Source organism: Heloderma suspectum, chromosome 2 (assembly GCF_057233095.1).
Source record: "Heloderma suspectum isolate Gila_16-S chromosome 2, 16-S_ref, whole genome shotgun sequence".
In the NCBI taxonomy this organism is placed as follows: domain Eukaryota; kingdom Metazoa; phylum Chordata; class Lepidosauria; order Squamata; family Helodermatidae; genus Heloderma; species Heloderma suspectum.
The window spans coordinates 251,100,268-251,126,403 of NC_139459.1; the positions used below are offsets into that span (position 1 = coordinate 251,100,268).

At 41.9% G+C, this 26,136-nt stretch overlaps 1 protein-coding gene across 1 annotated transcript in view; it reads right to left on the reverse strand.

The window, feature by feature from the left end:
* Nucleotides 1–26,136, reverse strand: part of LOC146354382 (uncharacterized) — a 185,137-nt gene that overhangs the window by 146,656 nt on the left and 12,345 nt on the right. Inside the window, exons 5-10 of the mRNA XM_084838718.1 lie at nucleotides 21,903–22,046; nucleotides 19,742–19,905; nucleotides 11,552–11,667; nucleotides 10,590–10,705; nucleotides 4,869–5,078; nucleotides 1,534–1,677 (exon numbers count right to left, since the gene is read on the reverse strand). Of these exons, the coding sequence (XP_084694844.1) occupies nucleotides 1,534–1,677; nucleotides 4,869–5,078; nucleotides 10,590–10,705; nucleotides 11,552–11,667; nucleotides 19,742–19,905; nucleotides 21,903–22,046 (894 nt within the window). The remainder of the gene's footprint in view (nucleotides 1–1,533; nucleotides 1,678–4,868; nucleotides 5,079–10,589; nucleotides 10,706–11,551; nucleotides 11,668–19,741; nucleotides 19,906–21,902; nucleotides 22,047–26,136) is intronic.

Below are 26,136 nucleotides of genomic sequence, written 5' to 3' on the forward strand. Positions count from 1 at the left end.
CGGAGATGGGAGCTTTGCAATCATTTGAGTTTTAATGATTAAGTACAGGTTTGGAACACATAAGTAGTCAGCCCAGTAGCTAGAACTCATTGGACCCAAAGAAGCCTCATTACTCTCCCACAAGAAAAATCTTGTGGAATTCCCCTCTCCCACTTTCTCCCTCTCACCCGCTTTTGGTGGCTGATGCAGCACCCCACTGTCTCCATCTTCACTGCACTCAAAAATTCAACTATTCTGCCTTTTCAGTGCCTACTGAAAACAAATCTTTTCCAACAGGCATTCCCAGGAAGGTAATCTTATCCTCTGTATGAAGACTTGCTTTTGTACATTGCTTAGAAATGTCTTTAATGTAAGTGATTCATAAATATTGTTAATTAAATAAAACTGCACACAAAAAAGCAGTACTACCCACTCGTCTTACTAACCTCTCTCCATAAAGTCCATCAGCTCTCCAGAATGCCCCCACCCCCTTTTCCTTATTTTATTACACCCCAGTTTTCTGGGGAATCCAACCAGCTATATTCCATTCCTTCTTCTATCTTTTGCCAAGTTTCTGTGTGGCTCCAGGAAGGTAAGCAGCTTGCTGTTGGCCTCTCTCTGCTCTCATGCCCATCTAGGCCCCTTCTTCCTTGTCTTCTCTTCTCTGCTGTGACCAGCTCACTTTCCAGCCTGAGCCGTTCTTCTATCACTTCTCTCTCTCTGTCTCTCTGTCTCTCTCTGAAGGCTCCCCCTTCACCACTTTGGAGCAACGTTTTGGTATGCAATTCCCACTTGCAAGCAACCCTGCGTTTCACTGAACAGCCCCATTGCCTATCTTCATCCCTGTCTCCTTCCTCCTTCTCCCCACTGCCAAGTCATCTTACACACACACGCTTGTTGATCACACCATTGCTTTTAATGTTTTAATTTACAGAGTTAAAATTAATTCATAAAGACTAATAATTCTAAGTCTTAGAACTATTAGACTATATGAATTAATTTTAACTAAAATTCCTGTTGCCTTAAACATATATTTAAAATGTCAGACTAATTCATTTCAATAAATTACTCCTTGATTAAGCAACTGTGTCTTTAATCTCCAAATCCTTTTAACTCTTAAGATGCCAAGCTTTGGGATATTCAGTGCTCAGCATTTAGAAAGATCTCTCCAAGTGTCAGTGTTGCATGTCTGAAGAGGCATATTCAGCTATACATTGAAGGTTAATGGGAACACTGGTAACAGCACATATCAAGGCCTAGTGTTACAAAGGTAAACCTAAGGATGACATTTAAAGTAATAAAAATATCCTTTTAGCAAGTTATTTCATATGGCCTCAAATCCTGCAATGCATTGTACTCATTGACTGATACATGCAAGTCAACAGAAATATATTTAACTTCACCTGTAAATTAGTTTATTTTCAGAGGGTCTACTGACACTTGAAGTTGAGGAAATGTTTTCCTGTACCTAAACAGACTGCTCCACCCCTTGCAAAATACACATTCCACAGAGAAGAAAAATTGAAAACTAAGTTGCTCATAATAATACTGTACCTAGTTCACACAGTTCACCTTTGAACTGACCAATACAGTGCATCCTTTCTGGGCACCCACCAGTTACTGAATTGCATCTGAATCTTCCATAGCATTTCTTACAATGTGAGGCACAGTTATAACCATAGTAACCAAAAGAGCATTCTGTATAAAGAATCACAAACATGTCAACATTATTATACATTTAAAACAAAATTCAACTACACCTCAGAGAGAGCTCAGTGAGTAATGGGAGCCATAGCTCAGTGACAGAGCACCTGCTTTGCGTGCAGAAGGTTCCAGGTTCGATCCCTGGCTTCTGCAGGTAGGGCTGGAAAAACTCCTGCCTAAAACCCTGGAAAGCCGCTACCAGTCAGTACTGACAATACTCGGCTAGATTGACAGTTTCACCATGTGCTCAACTACCATAAGGCTCAGATGATCCAAATAACATTAAACAAAAGGGGTCATGCAAAGTAAGGTGGTTGAAGAACCTGAGGCACCTGAATTTAGGAATGGTAAACTAATTGTACTGCTTATTTCATCTGAACAAAAACTATTGTACATTACAATCCCTGATTCCCAGTGAGAAGGGCAGATCAACCTAGAGCAGAGAAGGAAAGAAGGGCCAATACGGGAGTGAAATGAAAGCTTGTGCACGTCTGCATCCATAAGTGGTAGGAGGGCCTAAAACCTCTACTTGAAGCTCAGCAAAATAAATAAATAAATAAATCAGGGAATCCCTGTCCAGAAAATTATAGTAAATTCCACATAATACAATTCTTCAGAGAGTAAAAATTTCTCATCATGCATGACGTAGTTGTGTAATGCTGCATTTAAAAAAAAATAAAAATAAAACACCAGCAAATTTATTCCTCCTTTCATAGCAAGGCTACACTATTTCATAAACCTTTCCTTTCAAAAAATCGCCCTGAATTTCATTCTTGGAATGTTGTGTTAATTATTGCCAGCACACACACACACATGTGTGTGGAGGACCAAACATAACAACAGCCCTGCTGGATCAGATCAAAGGCCTTTCAAATCCAGCATCCTGTTTTCCAGTGGTCAACCAGATGCCACAATGGGAAGCCCACAGGCAGGACATGAAGGCTATAGCCCTCTCCCACTGTTGTTCCCCAGCAACTGGTATTGAGAAGCATACTACCTCTCATGCTAGAAGGGGCATATAGCCATCCTGACTAATAGCCATTGATAGTCTTCATGAATTTTTCTAATCCCCATCTAGTTTGTGATCATCACCTGTGGTAAAAAAGGTAAAGGTAAAGGCGTCCCCAACCAGTCGTGTCCGACTCTAGGGTGCGGTGCTCATCCCCGTTTCTAAGCCGAAGAGCCAGCGCTGTCCAAAGACGCTTCCATGGTCTTGTGGCCGGCATGACTGAACACCGAGGTGCACGGAACGCTGTTACCTTTCCCGCCGAGGCAGTACCTATTTATCTACTTGCAATTTCTTGCTTTCGAACTGCTAGGTTGGCAGGAGCTGGGACTGAAGACGGGAGCTCACTCCGTCACACAGCACTTGGGTCTCGAACTGCTGACCTGCCGACCTTCCAGTCTGCAGTTCAGCGTCTTAACCACTACGCCACCACGGCCCCTAAGCCACCACGGCCCCTGGTGGCTTAGTTTATCCCATAGTTTATGTACTGTGTAAACAAGTATTCCTTTTATCTGACTTGTATCTCTCACTACTTAGCTTCATTGGACGACCCCAAATTCTAGTATTATGAGAAGGAAAAGATATTATCTCTATCCAATTTCTCCACACCATGCATAATTTAATACACCTACATCATGTGTCCCCTGCCCCCACCTTATTTGCCTAAGCTAAAAAGCCCCAAACATTGTAATCTTTTGTCAGAGGGTTGTTACTCAGCCCCTTCATCATTTTGGTTGCTCGTTTCTGCACCTTTTCTAGCTCTACACTATCCTTTTTGAGGTGTTGTGTCCAGAACTGTACACAGTATTCCAAGTATAGTCACACCATAGATTTTTATAAAGCCATTATGATATTGGCAGTTTTATTTTCACTATTGTTTTTTGTGTTAACCACTCTAAATAATTTGGGGTCATCAGCAAATTCAGCCACCTCACTGCTTATCCCTAACTCCAGATTACTGCTAAGCAGGTTAAAAAGCACCAGTCCCAATACAGAACTTTGGGGAACCTCACTGTTTACATCCATTCACTGTGAGACGGATAGCATCGGGACCTAATTATCTGTTTATTATCAATTTTTCAATAAGGGCTAGAACGTCATCTCTTGCTGCTTCTTTCCCAACTGAATCTTCATTTACAAGCATTTTACAATCAAGAACTTTATACAACGTTTTCAGCTGCTCAAATAACCCAAATTCAAAAAAGCCCTAGAAAATACCCCACTGAAGGACTCCACAGATTAAAGGGTCTCACACATAGCTTCAGACCCTCTACATTCATTGCAGAGATGCCAGGAGTCTAAGTTGGAGCCCAAACCAGAAGGTGCACATCTGGCAGCCTTCTGTTTCTCAGCCCCAACATCTGTTCTTAAATAGAATAAAATACACATTATAGCCAAGATTCAAAGGGCCAAATGTCAGTGACAGCTGGTGACTCCAGTTCCAGAGCGGCTGTGATTTCATTCAGGGCTTTAGTTGCCATCAGCCAAAACTCTCATGGTGCTATCCAAGGTGCTGTCCAAGGTGCTAAACCCCATCACCCCCAAATGGGTTCAGAACCTTGGATAGCACCTTCAGAACCTCAGATAACACGGTTAGAGTTTTGGCTGATGATAATGAAAACCCTGAATGGAAGCACAGCCCCTCAGGAACTGGAGTCACCAGCTGCCACTGGTATTCCATATGTGCACCCAGGCTTTTCTCACATCCTATCCCCCACTTCAATCCTTTGAAAAACTGGGACTCTCTAGTTCAGTAATGCAGTAGAAGGGGATGCTGCAAGACATAAAACAAGCAAGCCTCCCCCGACTATCACATGCTTTCTCCATGGTGCTCTTTGGATCTTGGCTTATGAGTTTAGATTTCAATTAAGATAGGGCTTTGGTCGATACATGAGATATAAATCTAAAGACTAAAATTGTAAAATACAAAACAGTCAAATACAAAATAGTCAAATACAAAATTATAAAATACAATTTATGATCCAGCTTTAAAAATTATTTAGATTATTTTAAAATAACAATGAGTATGCGAACACTTTAACTAAACCTACACTTTCCTTACATACAGAAGAAAAAATGAAAGTTTCCTTAAGACCATATACGTTTTCGCAAATATTTTTGCAATAGTAATACTTTTTAAAAGCTGTTTGCTGATTTCTTTTCAAGGACATGGACATACCTCGCCTTACATATGTAGTTGCACTTTCCCCATAAGTATCAATTTCATCTATGCCTCTTGTTCTTCTGTAGTATCGGTAATCTTGCACTATCCCTGTGCAATTGGAATCACTTAAACAATCTACTACAGCACTGGGAAGGGAGGTGTAAAACATTGGTTCTAATGGTCCTGACAGGAATTGATCAATATAGACATCAAAAAGATTTTCCACTAAAGGGAAAAGAAAACAGAAAAACATACTTTTACTACGGACTCCTAACAGAAAGATGCTTTAGATGATTTTCAAATATATTCTTTACAACTGACTACATCATTTGATCTAAAAGACGTTTTGTAGGTTTCTTTTCTTTTACAGACTAAACCAGTGAATAGTTCCCAAGTGTAAACCATTTATACAAATTAATTAAAGAAGATTCTGAACACCAAAGCCAATCCACATATTTGAACCTACAGAAGCAGAATAAAATACCCATTTAAGGTAGCAATCCTACTCATGCTTACATAGAACTCAATGGAAAATACTTCTAAGTAGGCCTACATAGGATTGCTCTGCACATCCTATCCATAAACACACACACACACACACCTTTCCCCAGCCTCAAAGGAAAGGAAAATGGTCCCTACCTCGACCCCAGGCTCAGCCACTCTGTTTCCCACCTAGCTTTTCTACCTCCTCCTCTCCCATCAGAGCCCCCACCTAGGAAGGTAGTGCGTGCGTGCGTGCGTGCGTGCGTGTGTGTGTGAACAAGAGAAGAGGCTGGGAGGAAGGGGAAAAGAGCAAGACTAGAAGCTAGGAGGGGGAGAAACACCAAGGTAAAGAGGTGGGGCAGGAAATAAATAGTAAGGTTGGGAGGGAGGGCGAAATAGCAACGCAAAGTGATAGAAGGGAGAGATAGAGCGAGGCTGGAAGCTAGGAGTGAGGAGAAACAGTAAGATAAAGAAGTTAGGGAGGAGAGAGATAGCAAGGCTAGAGGCTGGGAGGAAGGGGGAAATAGCAAGGCAAAGGGGTTGGGGGAGAGAAACAGCAAGGCTGGAAGTGGGGAGGGGGAGGGGGAGAGAGAGAGAGAGAGAGCGTGAGAGAGAGAGGAAGCAACTTTTTCCTTCTCTTCCTGCCCACCGAACAGCTGATCAGGGGCAGGTTCGAGAACAGGAAGGAGAACACGGCACCCTAACGTTTTTCAAGGTTTTTATTAAACATAAATTCTCGAACAGGGCAGGGAGTGGAGAGTTTTGCAGGCACCGTTGGAGGTCCCCAATGGGCACCGCACTGGGGACTCTTGGCTACATTAACTAGTAGCTTAAATCATCCCTGCAAATTGACTGTGCAGTTTGGGATAATAACTGCCTAATTAACAATTAAAAGTGTTATTTGTCATAATTTCAAATTCAACTCTTGGGGTGGGTCATATTAATTGATATTTAAGTGAATTTTGAGAGGTGTGCACATCCTCTTCTTTAAATGAGAACAGGCATCTCCCTTGGATCAGAGAGTACCGCCACTAAACCTTTAGGCAACAATCCACTACAAAAGGACAGGTTGCTTACCTGTAACTGTACTTCTTCGAGAGGTCATCTGTGCACTCACACACATGGGTTATGCCCCCGCACAGAACAGTCACTCAGAACATTCTAGAGCTAAACAGAGCTTTAGATGGGAGTCCTGCCCACTTCCCCTGCACACACTCTGGGTGTGGCTCCCGCTTGCCTTTTGGTTCTGAGTCCACTGCAGCGGAGGAAACAATAAAAAGTAGGTCATCAAAGCAGGGAGAAGGGAGGGTTGTGTGAGTGCACAGATGACCACTTGAAGAACTACAGGTACAGGTAAGTAACCTGTTCTTCTTCTTCGTGGACTCTGTGACTCACACATAAGATTAAAAGCAGTAAGACTTAGCGGAGGAGGGACATGTCCTGCAATGATGGAAGAAAGAACTGCTCTACCAAAAGCTGCATCATTCCAAGCCCTGATATCAAGATGGTAGGACCAAATAAACATCAATGTTTGGGCCCATGTCACCAATTATCACTGTAATGACAGACTTGTGGGAGATTCCCCTGAGAAAGGCTGCTGAGGAAGCCATAGCTCTGGTAGAGTGACCCCTTACTTGAAGGGGAGCAGGAAGGCATACTAGTTGATAGGCAAGAAGTATGGTGACCATCTACTTAGTGAAATGTTGTGAAGATACCAGTTGACCCTTTCTGGGTCCAACCTAACAAATGAATAGTCCTTTGAAAGGAGGATGTCCTAGAAATACAGAATGACAGTGCCTTTCAACTGTCCAGAGAATGTACCTTCATCTCAATGGGAGAAGCAGGTTGAGGAAGGAATACCAATCACCCAATATTTTGGGTGAGGTGAAACTGAGAGACGACCTTTGGGAGAAAGGAGTAGTCTAGTCTGAGGACCACCTTATCTTTATGGAAGATGAGGAAAGGTAGGTCGTGCCTGAGGGCAAATAATTCCCTCGCCCGATGTGCTGATGTAATGGCCACAAGGAAAATCACTTTCATGGTGAGAAGTTCTCGCCAGAGACTTAAATGGTTTAGCGGTTAGTTGGGCTAATACCACTGAGAAGCTCCATGGTGGAACCGGAGGAGAAGTGGATGAATAAAGGTTAGTAGGACCTTTGAGAAAGCGTTTAACTTGGGGAGTGAGAAAACACAGAGGATCCATCAATGTTGGTATGGTTGGCAGATACTGCTGCTAAATATACTTTGATGGATGAGACAGCCAGGCCCTTAGTCTTTAGAGAGAAGAACTCCAGGATAGCTGGTAGACCCCATGACGATGAGTCTTGTTGAAGAGGTGCTAGGGAAAGCTTGAAACGTTTCCATTTCATGGCATATGAGGCTTGCATGGAAGGTTTGAGGGAAGCTGTTAGTACCTTTAGTACTTGGTTGGAGAATGCAGGTGGTGTGTTATCTTCCAGGCTGTGAGGTGTAGAGTCCAATCCTGGGTGTCTGACTCTCCTATTGCTCATTGAGAGGAGATCTTGGAGGACAGGAAGACGGAGGAAGGTGCAGTCTGACAGAAAAAGAAGTGTCACAAACCAGACCTGACTCGGCCAACAGGATGTTATCAGGATGCAATGAGCTGCATCGTCTTGAATTCTGTTTATCACAGGCGTGATTAAAGGAAAGGGGGAAAGCGTAAGTCAGGGTGCCTCCCCAGTGAATCATAAAGGCATCGCCTACAGAGTCTAGGTTGTGACCCGCTCTGCTGCAACAGGAAGAACATTTTGCTGTTGATGCCATGGTGAACAGGTCTATCATGGGGGTACCCCACGTTTCAAAAAGTGTTTGGGTGACTCTTGAAGGGAGTTCCCAATCATGGGGAGAGGTTCCTAACCTGCTGAAAGGATTGCCAAGGGTGCTGGATGTCCCTGCCAGATGTATGGCAACTGGGGTGATGCATCAGTGAAAGCACTAATCTCAAAAATTGAGGGTTAGATTTAGGACATAGGCATCTTGCCCCGCCTTGCTTGTTGACATAGAAAATCTGTGGTGTTGTCTGTGGAAATCTGGATGGAGTGTCCCCATCGAAGAGGTTCGAAGGCCCTTAGAGCTTTGGCTACCATGAGAAATTCGAGTTATTTGATGTGTAACACTTGCTCTCGAGAGGACCATGTCCTTCTGACTGTGAGTGAATGGCAAGGAGCTCCCCAGCCTTGGAAAGGTGCGTCTGTAGTGACCGTCTCCGAGGGACGAGGAGTTTGAAAGGCCATCCCCTTAGAAGATGTGCTGGGATAATCCACCAGCAAAAGGTGCACCGTACTGAGTAGGCAAGATTAAAGAGATGGTTTCAGGAATCGATGGATGGATCGAAGACTCAGAAAAACTGGGACTGGAGGCATCTCATGCAGCGTTGAACTAATGGTGTGACTGCTATGGTAGTGTCAGGATTGATTCTGAGCTCAGGGAGATAGTTAGCAGCTCAGATTCAGAAGAGGAGCACCCAGAACTGGGGGAGGCATTATGGGTAGGCGTGCTTCTCAGGTTAGCAGCTCCCAGATGGCTGGACATGAAGCTTTCTCCTTGCCCCCCTCTGTGAGAAGCAGCGAGCAGGAGGAAGAGGGGCTTGAGGACTGTGACCTAAGAGACGTGAGGTGGCGGCGCAGAACTAAGAGAGAATCATCAGGGGTGGAGCTCAGACAGTTGACCCGGTTAGCGATGCGTGAGAGGCTACACAGGGAAGCATCAAGCAAGGGGCAGGACCTCCCTCCCTAAATTAGCCTAGCCAGAAAGCCTCCCTTTCAAACTGCGGGCAACTTTCAGTGATCCCATTTGAATCCCCTGGAGGCATTCCTTTGTAGCCAGAGAGTCTTCAAGGATCTGGAGCTGTAATGAACCTGTGAATAATGAATTAAAGGCATGAGGCTGAAGCCTCCCTAATTGTGTGTGTGTGTGAGTGCTTAAGGATAGAGGGGGTCAAGGGATTTGTGACAGATAGAGGCCATGAGGCCGAGAAGGCATTGGATTCTGTGCATCTGACAGAAGGAGGTGGTGCACAGGTCCTCTGAGAGGTAACGTAGAGTCACACTATCACTTAATCTACCTGCTCTTGATTCTGTACCAATTTTTTTTTCTGGTTAGCACGTTTCTGCTTCCTGATCCTGGGCCAATCATGTGAATGTGATGACATCAGAACATCATGCAACCATTATGATTTGGCTATGAGCTGACATTACTGAGCGTAAATTAAGTCAATTTAGGTTGATTTGCAAGTTCCCTGGAGTGCTCATATCAATGATTCTATCCAATTGGAGATCACGTAGTGAACATGACAATATGGGAAAACATGACTTATTTAGGGCGATACTTCTAACATGGGCAAATACTTTAATTTTTTTTTTACAGTAATCCCAAATGTCAACAAAGGAGAGTGTGCCTTTCTATGCGGATGAAAACATTTAATGAAAATCTTCCCACTAAGCCTTTTGGCTCAGCCCTAGCACAGGACATGAGGACTGGTTCAACCTTGCCCCTTAGTGAAGAGTTGATCTCTTAAAAGTATCCATGCTCCAGCTTGGAGTCTAGCACTGCTTTGTCATTCTCCTCAAAGGTCTTTCGGCATCATAGGCAAGGAAAAACAGGAAATGTGATGTCCTGGGAATCTGACGAGGTAACTCCTCAGAGGGTGGGGCCACCTGGATGGTCTATGCAGCTGGTTCATAGGTTCCTGTGGTACTCCAGTACAGAAGGAACACCCTCTGTCTATCCACTCTATATATTCCCAAATAGGGCTTAAGATCCTTTGGGGCCTTATTAACTATTTAACACCATATCGTCCAGAACTATGTCTGGAGCCCTACCCATGGAGGTAATAACATCTTACTCGAACTCATGTCTAAGGGCGCAATCCTATGCATGTCAAAACAGAAAGAAGTCCTACAACTCCCAGCACGTCACTCACTGGATGTCATGCCACAGTGGAAGCACTGCATGAATGGACCATTATGCATGTTCAAGAGCTTGCTTATTTCTACAAACGTTCTACCACTTTTTCTGAGAAGTATTGCAAAAACCTAGCTATCACACTGATAGTCATCATTTGTATCACATAATCCACAGATTACTTCATGCATGCAACCTTCCACCAGACACCATACATAGAGAACAGTATGATTAACTAAGAGAGCTCACTTTATAATTAAAACCAAGAACAACAAAAACATTTTTTAATGGAAATTATCTTAATCTTCAAAATCCCATTATCGAACTTACCCTCCTTTCTCTTACAAATCCATTTGTATTTTTCCTCACACTTTAGCATCACAGCAGTTTGGTTATCTGAAACAAGACCTACACATCTTCCAAATTTGCTCCCTTCCAATTTCAACCTGGATACAAAAAGACATGACTGATGAATTGCTATAGTCATGATCATGCATATCTTTATTTAATATATTTATATCCCACCTCATAAAAATATTTTAGGCAGCTTACAGATCATAAAGCAATAAACATAATAGAAACCAAACAAGATAAGACCACCACAACAATACAGAAACAAATACATAGTATAGCAGCAGATGAAACAGTCCAGCTAAAAGGCTAATGTGCTAGAACTCTAAAATCAGCAGCTCTATATACCTGGCAGTGGCAATTCTAAGTTTTTAGTTTCAGTACTTATTCAGTGTGACAGAGGGAACATTTCCTACAGCTCTCTGTGGCTAAAAGAAAAATATCAAATCTCCATATAAAATCTGAAAGTGATGGAATATTGACACCCATTAGGCTAGAACAGAAGTTACATTTTTGGGGAAAGTGGGAGTAAGAAATAATCACAGGATAGATCCTTAAACTCTTTGCTTCACGCATTTTTGCAGCTTTTGATACCACACAATAAGGCTAGGAAAAGTAGTGGGGATTGTATGTGGATTAAACACTAGTTAAGAATCTATTCTGTTTCCTGCTAATATGTCTTTCACAATAAGAGACCTGAAACCTTAAATTTGTTTTATCAGTGTAGACATTCACATCAGCAACAGGGACTAAGGGGATCTCCTAAAGAAGGGAGAGTGGGTGGGTACTGCAAATGAGAAAAATATTCAAAAACAGGATCTGATTCTGAATAGCAATATTAAAATATACCTCTGAAAATGCTGAACATATTTTTGCTGTTTCTAGAACCATTTTAAACCCTCATCCAAACTAAAATTGCCTGAAATATTAATGAATAGTACCAACGTAATTCTTTAGCTGCTGATTTCATATTTGACCAAACCCATATAGAATTTTGCTTTCTGCTATTCAATCCAGTCCACAAAATCTCAGATGAATTTCCTGAGTATATCCAATTCTGCCAAAATACAAGAAACAGTGAAACAATTTGGGATGCAGCAGTACTTTCCTTTTGATAGCTATATTAATTTTAAATATTTTAAAATATTTAAAATAAAAATATTTATTTAAATTTATTTCTGGTGGCGTGCAATAATAAAAATTACAATCTCATACATCATAGCTAACACAAAGCACAACGCTATAACAATCAGTAAGCCACAAATTTAAAATCATAGCAACAAGTGTCATAAGTCATCAAATGCTGAGGCGAAAAAAAATGGTTTTCAGGATGTGCCTAAACTGAAAAAGTCAGCACCTTCCAAAAAAACACTTCCTGCTTTTTTTTTTTTTTTTGGAAGGTGGGGGTATTCCAGGGAGTGGGTGCTACCACATAAAAGGCCCTCTTTGACATCTGCAGGATGTGGCACAACCAGGAGGGCCTCTGATGACAATCACAGCAGCTGGACAAATCTATATGGGAAGTGTTCTCTCAGATGTTCTGGTTCCCAGTTATTCAAGGCCTTATAGGTTAACACCAAATCTTAAATCTGGCCTGGTAGCAAACTGGCAGCCAGTGCAGTTCTTTCAATAACAGTATTATATGGCAGTAGCTAGGTGCATCACACAATAACTTCATCACTGCATTCTGCACTAGCTGCAGCTTATGGACCACACATCTCGTAATGTTCTCTATGTGGGGCAGCCCAACATACAGCACATTATGAGACTTGAGGTTACCAATGCATGGGTCGTTGTGGTAAACAATCCCTGCCCAGGCGAAGTTATAGCTGGGCACAAGCTGAGGCTGGTTAAAGGTACTCCATGACACTGCAGCCACTTGGGCCTACAAGGACAGTGATAGTTCTATGAGCAGTCCGAAACTACATACCTGTTCCTTCCGAGGAAGTGCAACCCCATCCAGAACACACAAGCTACCTAATTCCTGGACCTGGGAACCACCCACCCATAAGATCTCTGTCTTACCAAGATTCAGACTCTGTTTATTGGCCCCCATCCAGCTCATCACTATGTCCAGACACTGGTCTAGGACCAGCATGGCCTCTCCTAATTCAGATATAGCCAAGAAATAGAAACCACTCTCCAAATCACTTCGAACAGCATCATATAAATATTGAATAGCACTGGGGACAAGATGGTACTTTGTAGTGCTCCCTGGCACAAATGCCAGGGGACCAAAAATAATCATCCAATGTTACTCACTGCAACTATCACTGCAAGTAGGAGTGTAAACAGTGTAAAACAGTGTAAAACAGATGGCCCAGTAGGATATTGTGGTATCAAAGCCCCATGAAAGATTGAGGAAGAGTGGCAGGGTTGCACTCCCTCATCCCTCTCCCAATAAAGATCATCCATCAGATCTGAACCCAGACTGAAATGGGTCCATAAGATTGGATTCTCTTGAGAACCTTTCCCAAAAAGAAGGTATTGACAACTGGCATTTTTGTATAAATTGTTTTAGGGAGCAATCCTATGGCTGCTAGACAGCAGCTAGACGGCCACAGGATATGCTGTTTTCCCGGAACTGACCGCACAGCCCGCAGACCGAGGTCGGTTCACAGAGAACCAACCTCCACCCACTTCCGCACTGCCTCGGAAGCAGCGCAGAACAGCCCCATCCTCCGCGCTCGCAAGAGGAACGTGGAGCGGCTGGAAAGGGGCATGGCTGGGGACAGTCCTGGGCAGGGAGATCATAGCTGCCTGTACGACACATCCAATGTGTAGTACAGCAGCCTCTTTCCCACTCTGTGCTCCCGCGGCTAGACAGCCACAGTCGGCTGTCTAGCAGAAAAAGCAGGGCAGGAGAAGTGCGGAGGGAATGATCCCCTCCATGCTTCTCCTGCCCTGCTTTGGATAGGTGGTCACCTCCAAGTTCTAGATAGGATTGTGCCCCTAACTGGATAAATTTACCACAAAATTTGGAGAAGTGTGAATACTAAAGGATAACTGTTTCTATTCACATAGTGTTCTGGAAGTTTGAATTAGGTAGGGTTGCATTAATTTTTGTTAATTATATTCAGCGGTATTTAAATGCCACAAATAAATAATAATAATAAATCAAACTGAATGAATTTCATCCCCACCCCTACCTTTTTAGGCTTCTTCTCTTCCTATTTTTAGATGGGCTCTGAAAACTTTAATTCAGAAAAGCTTTTCCTGAAAGGCTTTCTGATGTTTTTGTGCTGTTTTCTAAGATTTTTATGTTGATATGTGTTACTAATTTGGGTTTTCTTTACAGATTTTGCTTTTATTGTTGCCATTGTTTATTTGTAAGCTGCTTTGGGAAAAAAACTACTTTTAACAACAATATATGATTTATTAACAAAAATAAATGCTGGCCTTTTATTTGTCTGTTGATGTTTAATGCTGGAACTTCAGTCTGCTGGTTTACTGTTTTTATTTGTTGAATATTATTTTATTTCTTTGTGAGCTACACTGAGAGCTTTGGATGAACAGCTACCAATACATGAGCAGAGAGAGCAATCCTATGGATGCTAGACAGTGTCTAGATAGCCATAGGATTTTTCAGTTCCCAGAAACCACGCTCCCCCCCCCCCTTGTAGGCAGCACGGTTCTTCCCCATCTCCGCATTCTTAACTGCAGTGTGGAGCAAGCGAAAAGGGGGCATTCCCAGGAGCAGGGAGGGGAGACTGCAGAAGCATCGTTACGATGCTTCATATGCATCATGCGGCTGCCCCCCTCCCGCTCCAACATCCCCAGCTAGACTGCCAAAATTGGCTGTTTAGACGCAAATGCAGGGCAGCTGGAGCACAGAGAGGATCCCATCCACGCTCCACCTGCCCTGCATTGGATGGTTGGCCACCTCCAAGTTTGGAGGTGGCCAACTATCCCAATAAGATTGCAACCTAAATAAATTAATACAAATATTTGCCCTCGTTTCCCAGCTCAAGATAAGCTTATTCCTAGCACTCATGGTTTCAGAGGATAAAGTTAAAATACGTAATATGTGAACAGTTGTGGAGAATGTTAAGAGAACTGATTCACCTGGTATTGTTCAAATCTCACTCCACTTCTTATACACCCTCCCTCTGCCTCTATATATTTGCTGCCCTCAAGTAAGTTGAGAGTCCCAACAGTTCCTCCCCAACCTGTGATTTAAAAAGGAAGAAAAGAATCCAAAATCTGTATTCTACAAACGTGGTAAAAGAATATTAAATAATGAAATAGTCACCTGCTTTATCTGGTTGGTTTCTTCTTATAGCATAATTTGGGTTTTACAATTAGAATGCTGGATTATTATTTTTAGCATTCTAGAACCCCTAACAGAACCACTTATGTCATGAAATTTGCTGTCAGAAAGCAACACCTGCCACAGAAGATAAGTCAGAATAGCTCGTACTTCCTGCAGCCACTTCACTTTTATCAATGGTAGACCGCAGCTTAGTATATTAGACATTTCTAGCCTCAAAGTAATCAAGTTTGGCTTTGGGGGGCAGGGCAGGGGGAATGACTGCCAAATCTGAATCTGAATGAAAGCAGTGAAGACTTGACAAAAATGTTCTATGCAAATGCAACAACCTCATGTCCACTCAGAGGTGATCACACAAACACATCACATTTTCATCAAGAACAGTAGTAACAAAGATCAAACCAAAACATTTAATAGATTCAGCAGGGTATCTAGTACGGATCAGCTCCTGCCAGCTTGCCTTGTAATTAGCTCGGATTTTCTGTGCTCTATGTGAAAGCTCTCAGAAAAACTCTGGGTCTTTCAGAAGGTTTTCTGAGAAAACTAAAAAAAATAACAAGCTGGTTGCTCAACACCAGCTCCTCCTGACAAGCCCTCCCTCTGCCCCCCTCCCCGGGCAATCTTACTCTTGTAAAGTGGGAGGGGACCAGCAGTGAGGAGAACAGATTAGTAGCAGGAGAGACCTAGTCCTCATCCTTAAGGTCTGAATGCTCCTGGACATGCTCAGGAGCATCCTTTCCTGCGTGGTGCATGTCAGTTGTAGTATCTAATGCCTCCTTGTTCAATGGAAGGGCAATTCAGAAACATGCCCAGCAGTGCCCAGACTTTCTGGCTGAGGCTTACAAAGCTTTATTGTCACCCGTAGCACTCCCTGCTGCTGTCTTCCCTTCAAAAGGATACATTTGCTCAGATGAATGGGCACTGGCAGAGAAAACTGGCTGGTAGCGAATGCATTACAGACCATGCCCAAATTCAGAGGGATTTGGGGCTTGGTTCATAATGAGGATGGGATTGCCAAACTGTGGGGGTGGGATTCTGAACTCCCCCAATTCCAAATTTGCTGGCCTCACTCACGAGTTCCTAACACAAGAGGGCAGCATCCACCACAACACAGATCAAATAGATGCAAACATTAGTTTTAAAAAGTACTCCAACTTCCTCAGAGCTATATAAAGTTGATCTTAAATGAAAAATTCCATTCAAATCATACAATGCTTTATTCAATTTGCAATGGGCAAAATCTATATCCAATTTGTAAGTGAGTTCAGCAAACTGAGCTATCCCTGCTAACCACAGAAAATTGCTTAGTTTATTTCAAGCCTAATTATAAACCAAGTCAAGCCCTATCATGCCCATAACTCACAAAGAACTCACTGTTGGAGCTATACAACTATAATCTTGAAAAAATACACTTTTCCCACCTCCAACATACATTACAGATGGTTTAAATTACTCCTTTTGAATTATTCATCTCATATAGACCTTTATATAGTAAACCAGCAATAGTAACCAGAAAGACAAATTCTTGTAATGACTATATTTATAAATAAAACACTCTGTAATTTGAAATGAGACACCCTGAAAAGCTCCAAACATTTTGGGTTATTCGATAAATTCCTATGTTCACCTAACAGGGCTCATTAATATGACTCCTTGGTTTTAGTTTCTGCAACAGACTAACACGGCTGCTCCTCTGGAAATTGTTACAATAGGAGGCACCTAATTAATGGAGCTTCTCCCTCTCAGAAGCCACAGTATAGGATGGTCTCTCTGCTTTGTGCTGTTGGTGCTGAAAATCAACCATCCCAAAGCACATAACACCTCATAAAAGCCAAGGCAAATCTGAACTGGGGTGGAAAGAAACACATGAAAGCAAGAATGATCCAAGATGGAAAAGAAAGATCTCCAGCAGGCTGTCCAAGACATCCACAGCACCTCTGACACAAGCAGAACTAGCCTGAATGAACACTACCAGTGCTGTCAGATCCAGCCAACAGAATTAAAGATGCTGACCTTTAGCCAGGGAAACCTAATGAGGCAAGTCCCTTCATTTAACTTGAATACAGTTGGGGAAAAGAGTCAGAGGGCCCAAGGACTTCACCCAGTGGGGCTGTGTCTTCTGAAGCTGCTACAGAAGCAAACTGCTCAGACTCATATTCCTTTTTGTTGTTGTTCAGTCGTGTCCGACTCTTCATGACCCCATGGACCATAGCACGCCAGGCCTTCCTGTCCGCCGCTCTCTACCGGAGTGTGCTCAAGTTCATATTCATTGCATCGGTGATGCTATCTAGCCATCTCATCCTCTGTCGTCCCCTTCTCCTTTTACCTTCAGTCTTTCCCAGCGTCAGGGTCTTTTCCAGAGAGTTTTCTCTTTACATTAGGTGGCCAAAATATTTGAGCTTCAGCTTCAGTATCTGTCCTTCCAAAGAGCACTCAGGGTTGATTTCCTTTAGGATGGACTGATTGGACCTCCTTGCAGTCCAGGGGACTCGTAAGAGTCTTCTCCAGCATCACAGTTTGAAAGCATCAATTCTTCAGCGCTCAGCCTTCCCTATAGTCCAGCTCTCACAGCCATACATTACTACTGGGAAAACCATAGCTTAGATTAGACGGACCTTTGTCGGCAAGGTGATGTCTCTGCTTCTTACTATGCTGTCTAGATTTGCCATAGCTTTCCTCCCAAGGAGCAAGCGTCTTTTAATTTCATGGCTACAGTCACCATCTGCGGTGATCTTGGAGCCCAAGAAAGTAAAATCTGTCACTGCTTCCATTTCATCCCCTTCTATATGCCAGGAAGTGATGGGGCCAGATGCCATGATCTTCGTTTTTTTAATGTTGAGTTTCAAACCAGCTTTTGCACTCTCCTCTTTCACCCACAACAAGAGGCTCTTGAGATCCTCTTCGCTTTCTGCCATTAGGGTGGTATCGTCTGCATATCGGAGGTTGTTGATAATTCTCCCGGCAATCTTAATTCCGACCTCTGATTCATCCAACCCGGCATTTCTCATGATGTACTCTGCATATAAGTTAAATAAGCGGGGTGACAATATGCAGCCTTGTCATATTCCTTTCCCAATTTTGAACCACTCAGTTGTTCCATGTCTGGTTCTTACTGTTGCTTCTTGACCCTCGTACCGGTTTCTCAGGAGACAGGTAAGGTGGTCTGGTACTCCCATCACTTTAAGAATTTGCCACAGTTTGTTGTGATCCACACAATCAAAGGCTTTAGCGTAGTCAATGAAGCAGAAATAGACATTTTTCTGGAATTCTCTTGCTTTCTCCATGATGCAGCGAAATTTGGCAATTTGATCTCTACTTCCTCTGCCTCTTCAAAACCCAGCTTGTACTCCGGTAGCTCTTGGTTCGCATACTGCTGAAGCCTAGCTTGTAGGATTTTGAGCATCACCTTGCTGGCATGTGAAATGAGCGCAATTGTGTGGTAGTTTGAACACTCTTTGGCGTTGCCCTTCTTTGGAATTGGAATGTAAACTGACCTTTTCCAGTCTTGCGGCCATTGTTGAGTGTTCCAAATTTGTTGGCATATTGAATGCAGCACTTTAATAGCATCAACTTTTAGAATTTTAAATAGCTCAGCTGGAATACTGTCATCTCCGCTAGCTTTGTTGTTACTAATGCTTCCTAAGGCCCACTTGACTTCACTCTCGAGGATGTCCACCTCAAGTTCAGTGACCGCACTATCATGGCTATCAGGGACATTCAGATCTTTCCTGTATAGTTCTTCTGTGTATTCTTGCCACCTCTTCTTAATCTCATCTGCTTCTGTTAGGTCCCTGCCTTCTTTGTCCTTTATCATGCCCGTCTTTGCACAAAACGATCCCTTGAGATCTCCGATTTTCTTGAAGAGATCTCTAGTCTTTCCCATTCTCTTGTTTTCCTCGATTTCTTTGCATTGTTCATTTAAGAAGGCCTTCTTGTCTCTCCTTGCTATTCTCTGGAACTCTGCATTCAGTTGGATAGACCTTCCCCTTTCTCCCTTGCTTTTCGCTTCCCTTCTTTCCTCAGCTACTTGTAAAGCCTCATCAGACAGCCACTTGGCTTTCTTGCATTTCTTTTTCTTTGGGATGGATTGAGTTGCTGCCTCCTGAACAATCTTATGGACCTCCGTCCATAGTTCCTCAGGCACTCTATCAGGTCTAATCCCTGAAATCTATTCCTCACCTCCACTGTATATTCATAAGGGATATGATTTAAGTCATACCTGAATGGTTTAGTGGTTTTCCCGACGTTCTTCAATTGCAACAAGAAGCTCATGATCTGAGCCACAGTCAGCTCCAGGTCTTGTTTTGACTGACTGTATAGAGCTTCTCCATCTTTGACTGCAAAGGACATAATCAATCTGATTTCGATATTGACCATCTGGTGATGTCCATGTGTAGAGTCACCTTTTGTGCTGTTGGAAAAGAGTGTTTGCTATGATCAGCGTGTTCTCTTGGCAAAACTCTATTAGCTTTTGTCCTGCTTCATTTTGTATACCAAGGCTATGCCTGCCTGTTATCCCGGTGATTTCTTGACTTCCTACTTTAGCATTCCAATCCCCTATGATGAAGAGGACATCTTTTTTTGGTGTTAGTTCTAGAAGGTGTTGTAGAAGCTCAGAATTCACTGGGTTGTTGTAGTGACAAGTGAAGATATTCAGAAGCCATCCAGCTGATGACTAATGCTAGTCTTAACATTCCGTTTTAAACAGATACTTACCACAATTATTAATTTACATACTTTCCTTTTACAGCAGATATTTCAAAGCAATTTTCAATGAAAACAGTAACATAGGGCCATGTAAAGTCTATCCCCAATCCTAAATCCCCATTATTTGCTTTTCTCCACAAAAGTGAATCAATACCATTTCACTTTTGCTCTCAATCCATAGGAGGTCTGTATTTCTGAATCTCCTGCACTGTTTCCGAGCATCTGTCCAATTGGCTTCAGCCTCAGCACTGAAGTAGTAGCAGTTGTTTCCCCAATATTTCCAACCAGAAAATCGTGGGCACCACACACTGCCCAGAGCTAAACCAAAACACAAGTAAAATGAATAGTTAGCATTCAAGTTTATACGATATAGTCAAAACATTTTGTGGGAAAATGCATGGGGAAAAGATTTAAAATTTACTTTATGTACAAGTCTTAAAGAGAACTGTTATAAGATGATGTATAGATGGTATATGTCACCGTTTAAATTGTCCAAAATGTATAAAGGTGTTTCTGGAAGATGTTGGAAATGTGAAGATCAAGACAGAACATTTTATCATTTATGGTGGCCTTGTAAAAAAGCTAAAACATTTTGGAAACTAATACAGTCTTTAGCTCAAAGAATATTAAAGACTACTGTAGAATTAAAGCCAGAAACTTTTTTATTGGAACTAACAGATAAACATGTAAAAAAGAAGGGGGGAACCCTCTTTCTCTACATGACAACGGCTGCAAGGTTATTGTATGCACAACAATGGAAGAATGAAACAATACCAACTGTGAGTTAGTGGATCATGAAAATGGTGGAGCTGGCAGAGATGGCAAAATGTACTGTTATAATTAAAGAAGGATCAACAACTAAATTTATGTTAGATTGGAAACCTTTTATAGAATTTGTACAAGAAATAGAGAAAAATGATATCTATGTATGTGGATTTTGAACTTTGAGATGGTTAATTCTCTTTATGTTGTTGTTGTTGTTATAATTAGGAAAGAAATGAGATAAAGTCTGTGAACTCAATGTATGATATACAACTAAGATAAGAACTAGAGAATAATAATGAGCATTTGTTGTGTAAGGGGAGCCAAAGGTAGATATCTTACAATCTCAAGAGATATTTTAGTGTATGTGTATTGTGTGTTTATGTTGTTGTTGTGTTTTGTTTTTGTTTGTTTTTTAAAAAAATTATTATATCAAAACATTTTTAAGTTAAGGTCAAGTCATATGAGCTTTCACTTAGTAAACCTGTTTTAAATCTATGCTTTAAATGTGCATATCAGTTTTTAGATTTGTCACAGGCATGGACCACAATGCAGACCACCAAAAAACACAGCTATAACATGGTTGTATTGTGACAAAACCAAATTGTTCACCCCAGGCCAGGGGTGCTTAAGAAATTCTACCCATTCAACTTCCCCTGAAATTTGGGGTTCCAAATTACCTGAACTTATTTGCAAAGAAAGATAGGTGAATTACCAACTCACCATTCTTCCATTTTTTACTTTGGGACTTTGCTCAGACCACTGTGCCTGCATACATTGTCACAGTTTTCAGTTCATCCCCCCCCCACTTACTGGTCACCAGTGCTCACCAGAACCTTATGTGCCTTTGTTAAAATGCTGTGCGAAAAAGAATCTGATGTGATGGCAGAATCAGATCAATTTTCATTTTTTGCAAAGCAACGCCCCTGTGATGGGCAATCGAAATTCCACTTGTTAGGGACCTTGGCTTTCTGGCAAGGAGGACTTTCAGCAGCCTCCAAAAGACTCCCTTTACACTGCAATTTGTAGGAAGAACCATCAGGAGTTTCTCCTGCTGGGTTTTTTTTCCTTTCTCCAAAATTCATTGTGAGCGAAAACTCCATCTTCCTTCCAACCATTCTATACTTCTCAGAAAGCTCAAGTGAGAGACCGAGTCTTCTTTTACTTGCATGGAGGTCTCAAGAGAGAAAATACTTCATCTCTCCCTCATACTCTTTTACAAGCACAGAAAGTTTTGAAGATGGGTGGGAATTTTTCTCAGTTGCACAGAGGTTTGGGTAAGGAAGATGGCAAAAATCTCTTCCACTGTATTTTATCTTACCCAAACCTCTGTGCAAGTAAGACAAGACTGAGCCTCTCTTCCACAGCTCCTGTACTTGCTAAGGCCCCTGTACTTGTGATGTGCAGCCAGCACTTAGGAAAATGCTATATACTTACTGCTGTTAGTGCTACTGAAAGTAACACATATTGTCCACATTTAGTTTTACATTACAGAAAGAGTTCCTTTTTGTCCCTTGTCCCAGCCTCCAGAAGCTCTGTCCTTGTTAAGGTACCTTGTTCACAAACAGCAGGAGAGTCCTGTGCTCTGCATGAATGGAAATTATCACAAACTCCTGTGTAAGGATTGCACAGTTCATCACCATAGCATCTACTGCAAAAAGAGGAGCAGTTTCTTCCAAAGTAACCTAAGGAACAATCTATGAAAAAAAAGTAAGACACCATTAATGTTCACTACTAATAATTCCTATCAATTGCTTCATAGTTTGTCCATTCATCCAAACAAACTCCTTGTGAAGCCAGTTGTTGATAATCCCATTTTAAACAAAATGGAACTGAATGGACAAATTTATGGAGGGTAGGTCTATGAATGGCTATAAGGCATAACTAAATAGAACTTCCATGTCCACAGGCAGTACACCTTTGGATATCAGATGCTGGAAGAAAAGTACAGGGGAAGGCTGTCAACTATATGCTCTGTTTGTGAGCACCAGAGGCATCTGGCTGGCCACTAGGGAAATAAAACACTGGACTAGATGCATTTTAGACTGATCAAGCAAGGCAATTTTAATGTTCCTTTACACTATGTGGGTTCTTAAACTATGGGGGTTGTTCCCATTTTTCCTACAGCACCCATTTAAAGACATTCAAAGAGAAGTGAAGCAGGATCCATAATTTGTATAGGGGGAAGAGACCTGTTTGACAGCATAGGAGTTGTTGGGTAATACCTTCTTGGCCTTAGCCACTCTCTTCTATGGAGTAGGTTGCAGAATGTGCACTATTCAAGTCAGGGAAAGGGTGAGAAAAACCAGCATTGGGTGGGTTCTTATGTCCTACCTTCTATCCTGACAAGTCCCATTCTTTCTGGGTAGAAGGCAATCTGGAAATTCTGGCCCTACGGTAGAACTGCACAGCCCTCAAGCCCACTTCTGGTCACCCAGATGAATGCTCGATCAATATGAGAAAGTTCTGCCTGGAACCCCATTTCCATCTGTGTCCATCCATCACCCTGTCTTCTAATGTGCTTTGAGGTGGTCTCTCCTGAAGGCAGCTCCACCTCAGTGGAGTTTATTTTTATGTCCCCACTGAGACCTGGCAATGTGGGTTGTGGCCCATGTCCTCCAGTGATATTTCTGGAGCCTGCTTCCACACACACATACACCTTGTGGGATTCTATGGTACAAGCAGCAGTGGTGCCATCTTTGTTGTTTGTGGGGAGGGACAAGATGTACTTTTCCTAAGTCTGTAACATAGCTTAATAAGTAGTTTGCCCCCTACCTGAGGATTAGGTGGAGTGAAAATGGTCTCTTAACTGCCATGGCAACTATCTAAGCCTAAAATAACTGGCTAAGGGGATTGTGCCCCACCTGTATCTGGAAAAAGAGAGCGTCTTTGGCAGTCTTTTTGTTTTAGAAAGCAGCACCTAAAGTGGGTAATGTTTTCTCCACCAGACAGGAGATATTGTATCTTTAGAAAAAAGACAGAGTGACCCTGCCTACTAGCAGTGATGAACATGTGTAGCAGTATGCATTTATAAACTATGCGAGGGTTGAACAGGTTAATAGCAAGATGTATTTGTCTTTTATAGTTCCTCCTTCTTCTTGTTGCCAAATATTTAAGTTATTGGCTTCCTCTGTCCCCACACCAAGCACTATCAATCTCTTTTTTTCACCGCTTCAGGTCTTGAAATTAGAATAAACCATGTAAATCATCTGAACAAATTGATATTTGCTTCAAATGCAAAATTTTAGTTTTGTAATTGGGGGGAGGGGGTAGCAAAGAATCTGATCCCTTTTTCATTTAGGATACAGAGCATTCACATCCTCATTACATCTTAAAATGCTCATCACTTCAAATAATGAGCCTTTCTACATGAGGCATTTATTATGTGCTTGTGATTTGTCACTCATAGTAGTTTGTGGGTACTTTACACATCATCCTCCACGGCCTCTCCCGTGCTTTGCAACAATTATGGCATTTTTTTTTCTAACAAGGAAAGTCTGGTATTTCTTTGAATGGTGGCATGAAACCCTGCTCAATTCATGATACCACAGCGCCTCCTAGTAGTTGTGTAATGGAATATACAGAAAGGCAGAGAAAGAAAAAACCCAGAAAAATGTGTAAAGGAGGTGAACTTAATCCCACAAATAATCTGGAAGCAGAAGCCTCAGTAAAGTGGAAGGTTAAAAGAATCATGTAGAAAAGCCCAACATCAGTTTTTCTGTTGTATCACATAATGCACGAATATGATACTGTAAGATGGAATCTAGAGAATAGTTAGAATGCTCAGTCTACCTGATTTGACATAAGCTGCAGAGTGGCTCTCCTCACTTTTTATCAGTACAGTTCCTCTGGCAAGTGCATAGGAATTATGCCAGACAGTGATCCCTGTACACTGCTCTCTAAGCTCCAAGCATGCTGCTTTTGCAGAAACCAGATCTGAATGTACTTGGGGTGTAGAGCCTGGTGGCGATAGAAGCACCTTTCCTTTGTGTTCTTGATACCGGTCAACAACTATAATAGGAAAAGTATCCACACAATAATGCAACAAACTGAAATGAGCTATACATAAGTTGCCACACCTGCACTAGAATCAATTCCCAATAAATACAAAGCACACAGAGAAATGTGCATTGTGAATCTATTTTCTTAGTGCCAAACAAATGCCAGCTAGGGTGTATTGCATGTCTCCTACGTCAAAACCCCAAAAGCATGCAACACTGTAGATTTTTCTCAGTGAAATTAACTGGTCAGAAGTAAAAACAGCAAGAAGGAACACAATAGTTAATCAGCATTCCTTCTCACAACAATTATTAACTCCCACATCTCTTCACCAGGCCCAACAATACATTTCTCAAAATATATAGGCAAAACCATAAGAATCAAAGAACTGAAAGGGGCCCAAATATCATATATTCTTACTCCCTGCCCAAAATCTATTCTGTGTAATCTAATCACGCAATATAATAATCTGCATTTGGAATGTATCATCATATTCCACCACAGGTGGCTGGGAGAAAGCCTCCTAGACAGAGATAACTAAGTGGCTGGCTAAGTCACATACGTTATACCTTAACAAGATAATATCAATGTAGTATACTGCAAATATGTTCATTTTAAAACTACATTTGTAAAGAAAAACATATTCAAAAAATCCTGTAAGATATATCATATACGATTATCTTATACATAACCATTATTGTGTATAGTAAAACAATTGCCAATATTTCATTCATGCCTAAACAAAAATTAATAAAACACCGTATTTCCAAGTACTTACTTTTTGTCTACAAAACAAATCAATTTTGATTAGTTCATTATCCCACATTTTCACTAACCATTCTTTCAGTATCCTTTGCTGTCATCAATGTTAACTGTTTAGCAGGAAAAACTCTATCTGTTGTTACCATATACAATACTGGTGCCTTGTCTGTAACTAGTGTACATTATGAGAAAAATAAAAAGTACCGAACTTACATATTAATCTAATATACAGTCAGGGCCAGAAATATTGGAAAAAGGATAACTGTTTTGGCAGTTGGCCTCCATACACCACCACATTGAAGTTGAAAGGAAACACAACCAGATGAGAGCAAAGTCAGGACTTCCAGCTGTAATTCAAGGGGTTTGACAAAAGTGAGGCACTAACCATTCAGGAAGTACAGCCAGTGGCATAAACCCCCGCTCCATCGTTGGTGGTTCATAAGTAATGGAACAAGCCAACATCATTTCAAACTTAAGGATCGCCTTTAATACCTGGATGAAAATCCTTTGCAGTCAATGACTGCCTGAAGTCTGGAACCCATGGACATGACCAAATGCTGAGTTTCCTCCCTCAAGATGCTTTGCTAGGCCTTCACTGCAGCTGCCTTCAGCTGCTGCTTGTTTGTGGGTCTTTCTGCCCTCAGTCTTGTCTTCAGTAAGTGAAAAGCATGCTCTATTGGGTTGAGATCAGGTGACTGACTTGGACATCGAAGAAAATCCCACCTCTTTGCCTGGAGAAACTCTTGGGTAGCTTTTGCTGTATGTTTTGGGTCATTATCCATCTGCAATATGAAGCGGCGTCCTGTCAGTTTGGCAGCATTCGGCTGAATCTGAGCAGAAAGTATAGCCCTATACACTTCAGAATTCATCCTGCTGCTTTGATCAGCAGTCAGGTCATCAATAAACACCAGTGACCCGGTTCCATTGGCAGCCATACATGCCCATGCCATAACACTGCCTCCACCATGTTTGACAGATGATGTGGTATGCTTTGGATCATGAGCTGTTCCTTTCCTTCTCCATACT